This window comes from Carya illinoinensis, chromosome 7 (assembly GCF_018687715.1).
Source record: "Carya illinoinensis cultivar Pawnee chromosome 7, C.illinoinensisPawnee_v1, whole genome shotgun sequence".
Taxonomy (NCBI): domain Eukaryota; kingdom Viridiplantae; phylum Streptophyta; class Magnoliopsida; order Fagales; family Juglandaceae; genus Carya; species Carya illinoinensis.
The window spans coordinates 39,707,507-39,723,159 of record NC_056758.1 but is presented as its reverse complement, the minus strand read 5'-3'; the positions used below and the strand labels follow the sequence as shown (position 1 = coordinate 39,723,159).

The 15,653-nt window shown below is 37.4% G+C and overlaps 2 protein-coding genes across 3 annotated transcripts; both read right to left on the bottom strand.

Moving 5' to 3' along the window:
• Positions 1 to 7,351: 7,351 nt before the first annotated feature.
• LOC122316632 lies at positions 7,352 to 9,812 on the bottom strand. The gene has a single exon (XM_043133310.1). The coding sequence runs from the start codon at positions 9,489 to 9,491 to the stop codon at positions 7,560 to 7,562; it is 1,932 nt and encodes a 643-aa protein (XP_042989244.1). The 5' UTR covers positions 9,492 to 9,812; the 3' UTR covers positions 7,352 to 7,559.
• A 486-nt stretch (positions 9,813 to 10,298) lies between these two features.
• LOC122316634 lies at positions 10,299 to 15,349 on the bottom strand. 2 transcript variants are annotated; one of them, XM_043133315.1, is made up of 6 exons: positions 14,984 to 15,347; positions 13,973 to 14,087; positions 13,013 to 13,663; positions 12,478 to 12,589; positions 11,866 to 11,929; positions 10,299 to 10,703 (listed from the first exon to the last, which is right to left on the bottom strand). In XM_043133315.1, the coding sequence occupies exons 1-5, from the start codon at positions 15,064 to 15,066 to the stop codon at positions 11,904 to 11,906; spliced, it is 987 nt and encodes a 328-aa protein (XP_042989249.1). In that variant the 5' UTR covers positions 15,067 to 15,347; the 3' UTR covers positions 10,299 to 10,703; positions 11,866 to 11,903. The 2 variants fall into 2 exon arrangements, with proteins under 2 accessions (XP_042989249.1, XP_042989248.1); XM_043133314.1 differs by lacking the exon at positions 11,866 to 11,929 and having other exon boundaries at positions 14,984 to 15,349.
• Between the last annotated feature and the right edge of the window lie 304 nt (positions 15,350 to 15,653).

The window sequence follows — 15,653 nt, the reverse complement described above, 5'->3', positions numbered from 1 at the left end:
CCACTTGTTCTTGTGGTATTCTAAAAACCTGTACTTGTGATGCCATTCAGCAGTTCTTGAAATATCAAGATAGGCAACATGTCATTCAATTTTTAATGGGATTGAATGAGTTTTTTTCTCCTGTTATAGGGCAGATTCTAATGATAGAACCTCTACTAGAGATAAACAAAGTTTTTTCTTTAATAGTCCAAGAAGAGAAACAGAGAGAAATTAGCAGAACCAGTGCAATTGACACTGTTGCTTTTATGAGTAAAATGCAAGAATCAAATTCATCATTCCAAAGATTTGTTCCTGGAAATCAGCAACAAAGAAGAGCAAAATTGTTTTGTACACATTGTGGGATGACTAATCACACGGTTGATAAATGTTACAAAGTACATGGCTATCCTCCAGGATTTAAATCTACTAACTCTCGACAGAAAGGAAAGTCTTCATCAGCAAACCAAGTCATGAGCCAACCTCTTGCTACACCCTTTGAGCATTATAATAACATGCCTTTCTCTCAAGAGGACTGTTAGAAATTGTTAGCTTTAATCCACTCACAATCTAATGAAACCATCAACCATCAAGCAAACAATGTTGTTTCTAGCACTCCTTTCCAAACTACCCAAGGTATGATACTTTCCAGTTTTTCTTCAAATTCTTTACTATATTTATCAATACCTTAGAAAAATTGGGTTGTAGACACTGGTGCTACAGACTATATTATTCATTCTCTTGATATCTTTGCTTCCATAACAAAGTCCTTAAATACTCATGTTAAGCTTCCAAATGGCAATACTGTACCAGTCACCCATCTTGGCACAGTCAAATTGTCTGAAAATTTAATTCTCAAAGATGTATTTTGTGTACCATCTTTTTTATATAATTTGCTTTCGGTTAGCAAACTTACTTCATCTCAGAAATGCACTTTTATATTTTTACCTGATGTTTGTTTTATTCAGGAATTTACCCCATGGAAGATGATTGGGATTGCTAGAAAATCTGCTGGGCTTTACATCTTGCAACCATCAGGTGCTTACGCTGTTGAGTTTTCACCAAAATCAAATACTGTAAACTCTGTTACAAATTCCAAAATCTGGCATAGTAGATTAGGACATCCTTCTATGTCTCGATTGTCTCTTCTTTCAAAGAATGTACCTGATATTAGTTTTTCAGACAAACTTAATGATCATTGTACAGTTTGTCCCCTAGCCAAATAGAAAAGGCTTTCTTTTGAGATTCATTCATATAATAAAAGTTTTTCTTTCAATCTTGTTCATGCTGATATATGGGGTCATTTTTCTGTTTCAACTCATAATGATTCTAGATACTTTCTTACCTTAGTGGATGATCACACTAGATTTACTTGGACTTACTTAATGAAAACAAAATAAGAAGTTCAAAATATTTTTACTATTTCTTACAATCTGGTTGAAACACAGTTTGAGACAAAAATAAAATGTGTGAGATTTGACAATGGTTTAGAGTTTAAAATGACATTTTTTTTAATTCAAAAGGAATTTTGCATCAAGTGTCATGTGTAGAAACACCTCAACAAAACTCTATAGTTAAAAGAAAACATCAACATTTATTAAATGTAGCACGTGCTTTAAAATTTCACTCAAATATACCTTTGATTTTCTGGGGAGAATGTATACTTGCTGCCACATATCTCATTAATAGAATTCCTTCCTCAATTTTAAATAACAGATCTCCACATGAAGTTTTATACAATTCAGTTCCAGCACATCATCATTTAAAATTTTTTGGGTGTTTATGTTATGCATCTACCCTTACCAAAAATAGATCAAAATTCTCACCAAGAGCAACAAAATGTATGTTTGTAGGATATCCATTTGGTATAAAGGGCTATAAACTTTATGATTTGGAACAGAAAATATTCTTTGTTTCCAGAGATGTAATATTTCATGAATCAATATTTCCTTTTTCATCTCACTCGAATACAAGTTCTATGGCTGAAAATACATCTCAATCAAATAACATTTCAGAGAGTTCCATTTCTGTTCTCTTCCAAAACCAGTTTCAGACTACAATGAAAATGTAATCTATCTTGAGTCTTTGCACTCAGAAATTCCTCATTCTGAATCACTACAATCAGAAATTTCTTCCCCTGATACAGTTATTCAAACTAGCACAGACCTACCTCTACATGATGAAAATCAATTTCTACCCTTGAGAAAATCAACTCGACAGTACAAGATGCCTAGTTATTTGCAAAACTATCATTGCAACTTAGCTGCTTCTGCTTCTCAATCATCTATTAAGGATCTTGCTACTAATCTAGGTAATAAATATAGCATATCTGAGGTTCTTTCTTACTCCAAATTATCACAATCACATAAAGCCTTCTCTGTTGCTATTTCTTCAGAATCAGAACCTTCATTTTATCACCAAGTTGTCCAGCATGCTCATTGGAGAGCTGCTATGTCTGCAGAATTATCTGCATTAGAAATGAATGACACTTGGGCCCTCACAACATTACCACCTAATAAAACCCCTATAGGTTGTAAGTGGGTCTATAAAACAAAATACAATTTTGATGATTCAATAAAGAGACATAAGGCAAGACTTGTTGCCAAAGGGTATACTCAAAAGGAAGGCTTAGATTTTTTTGAGACTTTCTCACATGTTTCAAAGATGGTTACTGTGAGGTGTGTTCTATCACTTGCTGCAAGACACAATTGGCAAATTTTTCATCTCGATATTAATAATGCTTTCCTATATGGGGAATTGGATGAAGAAGTTTTTATGAAGCCTCCTCCAGGTTATCTTAGCAAGGGGGACAAACGAGTGTGTAAATTGCAAAGGTCTCTATATGGTTTAAAGCAAGCTTCAAGACAGTGGAATTCCAAGTTTACCTTTGTGTTGTTTAACATGGGATTCTCACAATCAAAGGCTGACTATTCCTTGTTTACTAAGAAAGAAGGAAACTCATTTGTTGCCTTGTTGTTATATGTAGATGATATACTGCTAGCTAGTAGTGATATAGCTGCAATTGAGAGTGTTAAAAGATTTCTAAGCGCTGAGTTCAAATTGAAAGATTTGGGGCCAGCAAAATTCTTTCTTGGCATGGAAATAGCTCGATCAAAGAAGGTCATCTCTTTATCTAAAAAAAAATACACTTTAGAAATTATTTCAGATTCTGGTTTACTTGCTGCAAAACCAGTGGTATTTCCTATGGATACTCATACAAAGTTATCAAAAGATGAGGGTGAATTAGTAGATGATATTTCAGCTTACAGAAGGCTAATTGACAGACTATTGTATTTGACTCACACCAGACCTGACATTACATTTGCAGTACACCATCTTAGTCAATTCTTAGATAGCCCTCGAATGCCTCATTTACAAGCTGCTATGAGAATCTTGAGATATCTCAAGCTTGCTCCTGGACAAAGTTTAATTTTTCCAACTTCATCAAAGGTTCACATCAAAGCTTTTTCGGATTCAGACTGGGCTAGTTCCCCCGACACTCGCAGATCAATAAGTGGCTATTGCATTTTCATTGGGGATTCTCTTGTATCATGGAAATCTAAGAAGCAACACACAATATCAAAATCTTCAGCTGAGGCTGAATATCGATCAATGGCATTTTTAGTTTGTGAAATTATCTGGATCAAAGCTTTACTTGCTTATCTGCATCAACAACACATCCAGCCAGCTCTCTTATTCTGTGACAACCAAGCGGCTCTTCACATAGCAGCAAATCCAGTCTACCATGAACGTACTAAACACATAAAAATAGATTGTCATTTGGCACATAAGAAGTTACAAGAAGGTTTGATCACTACTTTGCATGTATCTTCAGCTCATCAAGTTGCAGAACTAATGACCAAACCTTTGGGTTCTAAGTCATTTGAAATTCTTTTATCCAAGATGAATGTGCACAATATATACACATCATCTTGAGGGGGACTATCACATATAATAGATAGATAATATACTGCAACAAGTGTAATATTTTCATTTGATACATGTAATAGTTAGTTTACATTTTGTTAGTTCTGTTACTTCCCTATTTTCTGGTTATAAATACAGAGAATTTAAAATGTAAATATAAAGAACGTATGAATAAAGTTGAGCTTTAGTTCATCTCATTTGATATCTTCAGACTTCTCTCTCTCCTTTGTTTTACTCTGTATCCCTCTGTGACATCATGTAATGGTTGCTCGGGCTTAAAGATTTGCAAGCGATATGCATGGTATGGGTGTTTTGGTAAAATGGGAAAGCCGGCCGGCGGCTCCTTCGACGTAAGGATATTATACGACTTTACGTAGAAGGAACGAGACTGTACAGTAGCAGACCAAGGTCGCTGATGGTGCCCTCTGAGTCATTGTGAAAAGGATGTTCCGTTTCATTGTTATAATGTCTCTCTACTGCATGTTATAATATCTTTGTCGCTTTAGCTTTTAACCATGACAATATACAATCGCTACCCCTTTTAAACATGAGTACGGCTACATCTAAAAAAAAATTACACAAAAATAATATTATAAAATAATATGACTTAGTGTGATCAGTTAAATTTATTTTATAATATAAATAATTTTATAATTAGATAAATTACATTAAATCATATCAATTTGTAAAATTATTTTTTTATAATCTTTTTATGATTAGGGTATTTTTCTTTTAAACATTTACCTCAATAATCATTTCATGTCTATTCGATCGATACATGTTTGGAAATCAAACAAACTTTACACATGCCGGCTCGTATTTCCTTTTTAAAAAAGAAATACAAAACAAAATAGTGGTGAAGACACCACGATCATTGTGATAATTTATTCATCTGCGTCAGTGTATGGCATATAAGTACCGTGCAGGCTTGGGCTTCTTTTTCATTCCTTTAATAATGATGGTGCTGTTTCTATTTTGTCAGTGAAAATTCTGAGTATAGAGCCACACTTTTGGGAGCACCCACGTAAAATGGCTGTACCAACTACCAAGCCCAATTATGATAATTGGAGGCCTCATTCACTGCCCATCCAACACATTGTGGGGTAGGAAGCAAATGATTAATAGTGGCCCTATGTGTTTAATCTTTAGACCAACTTTATACCATCAACAACAATCGTAATGCCAGCAAGTTTGGTATTATCTCGTTGCAATCTTGGATTGGAATGATGGCAATTTAGCGCTTGCCCCTTTGTCATTTGCCTTATTTTTCCTCGCATGCAAACATAATAAAACACCGATTATCCTGCGTTAGTACTTGGTGCGTGACAAAAAAGCCCAAATCCCGCAGGCAGTACACATCGAATCAAATAAACTGAACAAATAGTTCTTTCACAGTAATTAAGAAGGAGAAATTATATTTAAAATAGTAGAATGTGTAAACATTATATAAACATTTTGAAAAAGGTGAAAAAAAGATTAAATTTAAATAAAAAATTAATTTTTTAATAATAGATATTATTACTCTTTTTAAAATGGCGAACACAACAGGCACCCTATGATTATTCGCATTACTGATAATGGCTCACGAAGACCGGACTCAACAGCTGTATGCATAGCACGCCTAGTACTCCAGAATCCAAATATCTGGAATGCCATAATTCGACAATCGACATAGCCTATGCGTTTGGAACTTTGGATGCTTTTACTTAAATCTCTACTTTTTCACCAACTCGGAGAATTATTTTGCAGATATAGGTTGAAAATTTTGTTCCTTAAATGTATAAAGGCCATTGGCTAATCGAAGGCTTTATATAAAAGTGGAACAATTCATCAAAGCTTTTCTGAACGAAATTGGTATCAAAAGACATGTGAGCAACCAATCCTAACCGACAAGCCCAGTCCATGACCTATGTGGCCAACTTTCATTGACATTTATATTTATAGAATGTGCCAATACTGTAATTATTTTGAAAAAATATATAGATATGAAACTCTCATAAAAAATTTAATTTTTTGATTATGGACCCTACTTAAAAAAAAAAAAAAAAAAAAAAAAAGAATACAAGACACTAGTACAAATTATAACAGTATCTAGCATTGCTCGTAGCCCCAAAAAATAAACAGAGCACCAAGACAACCTTCATGATCAAGGCACTAACGGATCTACCATGGAAGGGAGGGAAAACTAGAAAGAGATTTATTCTACTATCTTTGAAAAAGCTACAAGCAATGACAAAAAGCACAGAGCGCCCAGCTTACCAAACCCAAATTAAACCAAAAGCCTATATACAACATCAACATCGAATGGATTAAATAAATATGCTTATAGATATGCTTTCCGGAGTACATGGAGAATACTTCAGCCATAAACCTGTCTTCATCCCTCCAATCATGCATGGAGAATACTAACGTATCTACCATGGAAGGGAGGGAAAACTAGAAAGAGATTTATTCTAATATCTTTCACATGGCTACAAGAAATGATAAGAAGCACAGAGAGCCTAAGCTTACCAAACCCAAATTAAACCTACATACAACGTCAACTTATGTGCCTTCACCTGTCATGTTGCTCGAATGGTTTAAATAGATAGCTTTTCAGAGTACATGGAGAATACTTTAGCCATAAATCTGTCTTCATCCCTCCAATCATCTATGTAAGAATGTGTGCATGCATGGTATTGAGTTTTAGCTGAAGTGGTAAGAGGATGGGCTTGCATTCGATAGATCTTAGCTTCAAGTTTTTCTAAGCAAACACGTACGTGGCTACATTCCCGTGTGAACCCACAAAATTAGAGCCTAAGCCACAGATTAGAAGTTTTGCATCTTCAAACGAAAGAAAAATTATATTCCTAAGGCTCATACAGTGATACACCACACACCACTCCTTTTATTATTTTTTTAAATTTTTTTTCTTTTACCAAATGTGTGATATATGGATAATAAATAGAAGAATTCAATTATTTTAAGAAGAATATAACTAAAAAAAATTTAATTTTTTTTAAAAATAAAAAATTATGAAGTGTTATAGTGTATGAGGCTTATGAATAGCAAAACTCCAAACGAAATGGATCCCCTCACCCTCCTCGGCCAATTTTTCAAAATGCTGATTCCAAAACCTATTTTCATCACTTTTGACTACACTCATGTTTGGAGACAAGATATTTATAGGTTCTCCAGCCGGATTATGTGTTTTAAAGGCAGCAATATATTTGATTGTATTTAATTCACCCACACAACATAACCATCCAAATTAGTGAGAAGGCCTATGACCGAATCAAATGACTGAATTTGGATGCATCAATGAACATCAACGAGAACACGCCGGAAAACATAAAATTACAAGACAAACAACACATAACGAACAAAGCATGTTTTTATTTATTTATTTATTTTTTAATTTATCGACAAACAAAATCTTATTGAGCATAAAATAGACAAAGGCCCGAGAAAAACGAAAAAAGTATTGCTATCCCTTAGAAAAGATAATTCGGTAGTAACATGAAGACAAAATATCACAGAACCCATGAATCTAAGTTACACGGCTGATATCAAGGTACACACATCCATCCAAACCATACATGCTCTTGAACAAAAGAAATAAAGAAAGGAAGGAGAAGCATAACAATCAGTAAACAATTAACCATTTCTTCAGTTGCTCAATTGCACATATAAACCCCACTCTCGAACCTGTGACTAACCTCATAAAACTCGATCTTACCCTCGGAAGCAGGCCGTAAGCTAATCCCAGACAATGATCTAGGTCCTTGGGCAGAAAACTTCACATAGCCAACAATCTCCATCTCTTCATCTTCGTCAATAGAGTCCACAGGCATCCTCACCCTCAACCGACCAGGAGAACCCTTGACTGGAATCTCTGGGACATGCCATTTCAATTCTCTCTCAGACCTATTCAAAATAGCTTTTGGAGACACCTTCAACAAGGTAGGGTCGACTGGTAGTTTCAATATAAAGGTTACATCATTCAATGGTGCTGGTAAATCAGGGTTTGATACATACTGAATCATCACAGAAAGTAATGTTCCAGTATGACGCTTTATTAGACGAATCCTCAGAGGCAACGGTGTCAACCTAGGCAACAAACTATATTTGAGAATCGGTATAGGCTCGTCACCGGATGCGGTTCTCACATGAAACATTCCATTGCCGAGACTACTAACACGAGAACTCTGCATAACAAATCTCTTAACCGCACTCGTACCCTCCACCTGGAATGAAAACTCGGTTTCCTTATCACCCGACACTTTAGTTGGCAATGTTTTCAGATAAACCACGCCCATCAATCCAACTCTAGCAAGCAGAGATTCTCTGAACTCCACACTAATCTCTTCCAGAATAAACATCTCCGGACCCTTCTGTTCGGTTTTCTTCATCAGATCATCAAGTGGAGTATTTACTCCCACACCGGCAGCAGAAGCTACCGCCGGGGCATCACTCTGCCCAGTGTGTAACAACTCAAGCCCACCAAGACCTTGAGGTTTCGATACTTTTGTGGGACCCAAAAACTCAGAAGCATCCAATCCTCCACCGAAAGGCGCATCATTAAGCCCTTGAAATGAATCATCCAAGGTTGCCGCCTTCTCATTTCCATACGCGACTCCACCGTAATCTCCTTCGAATCCCTCGACTCCAATATACGTCGATTGGGTCGCCTCCGCGGGAGGCAACGGCGTAACCTCGAGCCCCGCCAATGCCAATGTCAAATCCGTTGAGGACGACGGGTCCTTGTTTTTCTTAAAGCCACCCACAAGATCTTGCGGCTGGTTAATAGTATCGCTCGCCGCGAACGGGTCTTTCTCCGCTTGCGTTTCCTCCTGCTGCTCCGGCTGTTGCTCGCCCACAGCTGGCGCCACGGGGGCGAGGCTCGCTGCAATCTCGTCCCCGGCCGCGAGAGTCTCGGGGGGCATCTCGAAACGTGCGTTCGAAAACGTGTCGATGCCTGCTTCGTGTTCGACGGAATTAGCTTCCAAATTGGTCCAATTCTCGGCGCCGCGGATCTTGCTCTCGGAATCGAGCGCGGAGTGCACCATCTTGGCAATGCCATCACCATGCATAGAGCCGAGCATGGCGGCGAGACGGATGCTGCTGACGCCGCGAAGGACGATGTCGAGCGCCATGTAGATCTCGGCGTACTTGCGCCCGAGCTTCTCGGGTGTGACGTCGACGCCTCGGCAGGCCGTGACGACGACGTTGACGGCCTGGTTGACGATGTCGATGCACTCGAAGACGTTGACAGCGGAATTGTCGTCGGCCGTAGTAATACCAAGGACGTAGATGGAGTTCACGAGACGATACACCACGCGGTAGCGGCTCTCGACGCCGACGATGACCTGGCCACTGGAAGCGGCCAGGGGGTCGTCGCCGAGAGAGGCTGCGATGGTATCGGCGTCGGCATCGGAGGATGAAGAGGTGGAGGGATTGTTGTTGTGTTTGGAGGCGGCGAAGGCGAGGCGGGTTTGGCGGAAGGCGGAGAGAGCGACGAGGGCTCTAGCGGGTGGGAACCACTCGCGGGTCTGGAGCAGGATGTCGGATCCGTTGGCCGGTTGGAGAGAGAGGGCTAAGCACGACATGGTGAAGGTGAAGAACTTAAAACTCAAAGACTGATTTGGATCGAACTGGTGGTTAATCTGTTCATGGGAATGTGAGCTTAGATTCTGTTCCGTTCTAGGGTTTGGATTTAGATCGGGTGAGAGGACTCTGGGGGTACGTCCTGAAGGATTAGAGATCGGGAGAATTGGCTCTAATTCATAGCAGCTTGAATCTGTGTTGCTGCCTGCAGGCTGCAGCTACCAAATCTCTCACTTCCCCTTTGCGATGAGAGAGAGAGAGAGAGAGAGAGAGAGAACTCAAGAGGACTGGGTATCAAAACTCAGGGAGGGACGAAAGAACAATTTTGGGCCGGTTAATGATCAGAAGGTCTATAATGAAGGAAGCCCACAATCATGATCATAATAGTGAGATCCATCATAATTATAAATGATTTTTTATATTAAATGGTGTGTAACGTAGATGTGTTAAATCAGTGATGTAATATATATTCATTCTTTATGTTAAATTATGTAATATATTTTTATACCAGTGATTATTAATAAATATATATTTTATTTTATAAATAAATCACACGAGTATAGCCTCACCGGGGAACATGTAAAAATGCTAGAAACCAACATTCAAATAATTATATAAAATAATCTTCCTTAACAAAATAACCTCCCCACTAGTACCTATGGTCATTTAAATAGCCTTGAGGTTGCAAGTGGATGTCAAGTTAACGTTTGTGTTAATGAATTAACACTTTTTTTTATTATTATTTTTCTAACAATCTGGCTAGTTTGGTGATCGCTAAAGTCTGACCCAAAAGATAAAAAAGAAATCGGTGGTCAAAATCTATAGAATTGCCATAATTGGACAGTTGAGTAAACATTTGTGGGAGTACCAAAAACAAAGGTTAAAGTTTGGGACATTTAAAGCCATGGATTTGGGCCTTTAACGAGCAATCAAGTTTAGAGTTTGGAGCTTAATACAAATCGATCGTCTATGCTCCCTACCAGATCTTGGGAGCTTACATTACATATAAGACAACATCAATGTATTTACATTGTCTGTCATCTGGAAATCTAAAACACCCTATTCCTGATGCTTGTTTTACTTCCTGTATTTTAAACGGTGGTTTAGCCTAACTCCAAAATGCCGTGCATGATGGCACAATGTTGTTTTACACTCGAGGGTTGCAAGCATCCCTTTTTCTCAAACTTTCCTTGCTTTAGAAACAGCTCCGATTCCTGCAAGATAAACATAGATCTACACGTTAAAACTGACCTTAGCTCTGCTACATTCCAGAGAAACACAGAGAAATGCTGCATCTTCAATTCCATTTCATCAACAAAGGGTTAAAGAGGTCAAACTCATGCATCTGAGTGCTTATGATTAGCTACAGTTTAACAAGAAACTCGAAGTTTGCCTCTTCATAGAATCGTAGTGAAGCAAAAGACGCAAGTGCATATGCCCAAAAAAATAGTAGAAGCAAAAGAATCAAACAGATACTTTTTAAAGGTAACAAAGGTTCTACTTATGCTAATCAAATAATCATGGAATGCTTTTCTACCTGTTTTAACTCTTAAGAATGAAGCATGGCTCTAAAAAATAAAAGATAAAAAGTGTAAACAAAATCGATTGATGGGCTAAAGTCTGCAATAAATTGGAACTTTATCCTACAACAGCAATGTTGACATAGGTCATTATTTAAAGAGATTTTTTTTTCTACTTTGTACTTTGATGTGATGTGATACAGATACTTCAACCCAAGTGATATCCAAAAAGTGTGATATTAAGTAAAACATGGATGCATCTAATATGAGCATGTGAGAAGGAGAATGATTAACAGTGTATATATGGGCGAGTATAATTTAAGATTCAAAACAAAAATCAAAGGCCACAAAAATTCTCTTGTTTTCCCTACACACCAAACTAAAAGGAAGGTTGTATTCTAGCAAAAAAAAAGTCATTTTTTTTTATACGTAGCAAGACATTTCGAAGATTTAAATACGTTTAACAAGTATTTCTCTTGTTTTCCCTACACACCAAACTAAAAGGAAGGTTGTATTCTAGCAAAAAAAAAGTCATTTTTTTTATACGTAGCAAGACATTTCGAAGATTTAAATACGTTTAACAAGTATTTCTCTTGTTTTCCCTACACACCAAACTAAAAGGAAGGTTGTATTCTAGCAAAAAAAAAGTCATTTTTTTTATACGTAGCAAGACATTTCGAAGATTTAAATACGTTTAACAAGTATGAGATAAGTATTAAGTAGTATATGTAAAGTATACGTAATACAATATAGAGACAATAAGCATATGGATATCCACGCTATATAGCTGCAAATCAGTGCTTTACTCCCTAAACAGACTGTAATAAACAAGGGGTTTCTAAGTCAATAGATATACCTCTTGTCTTGATCATGTGTCATGAAACTTCCACTTTATCAAGCTGAATAAAACACAAAAGGTACTGCAAGAGATAAAGATAAAACAAAACATGGGAGTGCTTTCTTTGTCAGGGTGGCTTAAAAATAAGAAAATCAAAGCATTCATCCTAACAAAAAAAAAAAAATTATAGATCTAATGCTCTCTGAACATAAATCACCTCCCCCCCTTTCCCCTCGCAAAGGAGGAAGAGGGGGGGGGGGGGGGGGGGTTTCCTATGCTAGAACAGATGTGGCATTTTCGTAAGATTCTAATGCCACATAAAAACAAATGCTGCTTTTATATGGAAAATTTATGCCAGACAGCAAAGGCAAGTACACATGCGTGGGATAACTTGGGTACTCAGGGCCTGGAAATTTGTTGAGGGAAAAAAAAACTCTCATCCACTGCATGATATGTTAATCCCCAAGTTGATATTTGGACTTCCACTAGGATATAACACGGGAAAAGCGAAGCATGGAGTGAATAAATTGTTCAATACATATTAACAGTAGCATTCTTATTTAGTATGCGGCAGAAGTACTCAACTCCTTGATTGAAAATGCTAAGAGTTCAAGCAAATCAAGAGTTTACCGATCAAAAAAATCGTTAGCATCAAAGCAAGTGTAACTTGAAGAGAACATCGGAGTGGCAAGTGTAGTGGACTTTGCAATTGTCTTTGGAACCCGCCAACCCGACCAAAGTGCTGAAACATATTGAAGTTACAAATTTGCATGAGAATTTAGCCAAACCAATCATGCTTAACCATCACCACGTTAACTTAATATACAAATTAAATATGCAACTGTTCTCACAGCACGCTGTGACAAATCAAGGGGCCCCAAAAAAATTGGAGGCTTTTGAGTCAATTATCCTTAAAATTTGTTTCCAAACAGGATTTTTTAAGGGTCTTTTTTATTAACTTATTACTCCGCAATCTTCAATCCTAACTTCATTACTGACTGCAAGCATAACACACACACACACAGAGTATGATAGTCCATATTTTCCTTTTATTTCCTTTAATGTATTTTTCATAATAATTACTGTTCTTTCTCCACATTAAATGTTATGTTTAGTGTGATAACATAAAACCTAGGTTTGCTTTTCCAAAATCATAATAGCTGACCTGATTGAAAAAATTAACCGCCCCCCATCCCAGAGGAAACTCCCCACGCCTTTGCTTCCAGAAGACAGGTTTGGAGCCTTTTACTTTAGGTGTGTCTTCAACGCTCTGCATTAGTTTGTTTATCTGTTCATCTTGATCAGGAATTATGATCTTTAATTCACCAAAATTTGGTGAACTCCATGTTCTCCTTGCATTATTAGTTGAGCTATCTGTTTGACAAATTAAGTCATCCGTCCTTCCATGAGTTTTATTTGCTTCTATCTTTAGGACATGATTTCCATCCTTAGCAATGCTACTAGCATCTCTGTCAGAGGCAGCATTCAAATTAAGGTCTGCATCTTTTATCTGAGAATGGTCCTCCAAAAGAGAGCATTTCATTGAAGGCCTTTGCTCTAAACATTCATCTTTTGCACTTTGCAAGCTTTGGGAGGTGCCAGAGAGAAATGTCGCTAACTCATCACGTTCATCTTCATCCAGATTTACCCAATGAAGGGGTTGTTTTCCTTCCTCATTTAAGCATTTCCTTAATGATGCTTCAACACGTGAGATTTGGTCTTCAATGGCCAAAATAAATTGTCTATGCCTAGCTGTTGTATTGTCATCACCACGATTTCCATAGCTAAACCTGACAGCCCGCTCAAACTCTTCCAACTAATTCAAAAACAACATTTCAATAATTCAGGATTGAGGGAATCAGCGCCTTCAGAGATTCAAAATCAAAAACCAAAGCGTTCTAAATGCAACTTGATTTGTGGCACAAATAGACTAAGAAACCAGATGTAGACTTTTAATGTCAAATATGACATCTTGATGATGATGAAACCCATGAAAGCATAATCCAATCTTAGAAAATAAAAGATTCAACATTGATTAAGTTGAAGAGTGAAGCTTTATCTTCCAAAAAAAACAGATGATGAGAAGAGGAATGCAGAGATTATAGAAACAAGAAAAGTAATGTACCTGCCATTTGGCAGTACCTAAAGCAGTTTGCAGCTCCCAACAGAGTTTATCTGAGTCATCTGGCGATAGCATTTCTCGCCTCTCTCTTACCCATGTCCTGTATGCTGATTCCATTCTGTGCAAAGCAAAGGAAAAGATATATATAACAAATTCCAACCGTACAACAGAATCCATGTAAATCAAACAAACATTCCAACTGCAAATAATTCCAGCTATAGGATTAGGCACCTTTAGAACTTTGGGGAAAGTTAATAAGGCCCTATAGTATTAAAGAACCCCCTTAATTATGAATGTTTCGGTGCACTATGATCGTATTGCAGGGATAAGTACTTCTGAAACCTTTGATAAATTTCAAGAGGCGGCCACTGTTTTCCTTCATAGATTTCGAGTAAAAAGTAAAAGATTGAAAACTATGTTGCACAAATTTTCTTTTTCAACCGTGAAGTAATTGATGCCAGAGAGTTTTACCCAGTTCTAAAACCTACTAGATTAAAAACTATCAAGATCGCAAATTGATGAGAACCAACTCTAACCATAAAAAAATGGTTCCAGAGACAACCTCGCCATTCGAGAATTGATGCCAAGCACTTCTAATCCATCTAAAAATGGACCAGACCGCATCATCAAGACCAAAAAGAGAACATATTGACATATATAACCTTGGATCACCACCACCAACTAATTTTTGAAAAAAACACCACAATCAAAGAAAAAGCTACACCAAATTAATGCAATTTCTGAAGCATAATTTGCAATAAATCATTCCAAGATTTGCGATAGAATCCACACCGGCATCCCCAAACCCCACAAAATGAAGAATTTAACTCCAAAATCCTTAAACACTCAAAGCGAAGTTCGATATCCACATCACCGAACCCCACAAATCCTCAAATTCTCACATCACAAAAATCCGCAAAGCGAAGAATCAGAAACAAAGACCCTTAGACTCTAGCAGATTCTTGGATGCCCACATAACTAAAATCCATAAAAATGAGAAATGGAGAAGCATACACATCGGCAGATTCTTGAACCTCCTCGGCGGCAGAAAAGAAGGTGTCCTTTTGCCATAGATCGAAGCTGTTCGCAACTATCATCTTCGAAAACACCAACACCAGCACCAGCACCAACAACCAAAACAAAGAAAAGTAACAAAAATTATAGGAAACAAACTCAATACCGACAGAGCACGAAGCAAAAGAGGCCTCCAAAATTCCTTAAGAGATGGAAGATATGGCGCTCGTACGGAGAAATTGGGCACGCTTCCGAGCTCTCTCTCTCTCTTCTTTCCTAAGGTGAAGCAAAGAGGTTGGAGAGAAAGAGCTCAGAGGGAAAGAAAGAGACGTACGAGCAATTCCCTTTCTTATTTCCTCCCTCTTCATTCTCGTTTTTATTTCTCGAATATTTTTTTCCCATTCGCTGTTTGGAATGTGAAATAACAGTTTCAATCTTCTGCTAACACTTCCATAACTAAGTCCGACTAAAATCCTGCCACGCGTAGCACAAGTTCAAGACTCAACAAGTGGTAGAATCTTATTGGTTGCAAGATATCCAGACAGACTTTTATGTTAATCGAGACATGCAGTTGGAGGGTGGGAAAGGACAACCTGGTGGGCTGCTCATTTTGCTACCGTGTATGTTCTTATTGGTCTAAAAAAAAGTTCATTTTATTTTATTTTACGTG

Bases quoted from the DNA above. Each gene is read 5' to 3' on its own strand.
- LOC122316632 (XM_043133310.1), bottom strand. From the start codon at position 9,491: ATGTCGTGCTTAGCCCTCTCTCTCCAACCGGCCAACGGATCCGACATC.
- LOC122316634 (XM_043133314.1), bottom strand. From the start codon at position 15,066: ATGATAGTTGCGAACAGCTTCGATCTATGGCAAAAGGACACCTTCTTT. The intron at 14,088-14,983 runs GTATGCTTCTCC...TGCTTTGCACAG, and splicing joins GTTCAAGAATCTGCCGATGT to AATGGAATCAGCATACAGGA. The intron at 12,590-13,012 runs GTCAGCTATTAT...AATATGTTTCAG, and splicing joins CGGTTAATTTTTTCAATCAG to CACTTTGGTCGGGTTGGCGG.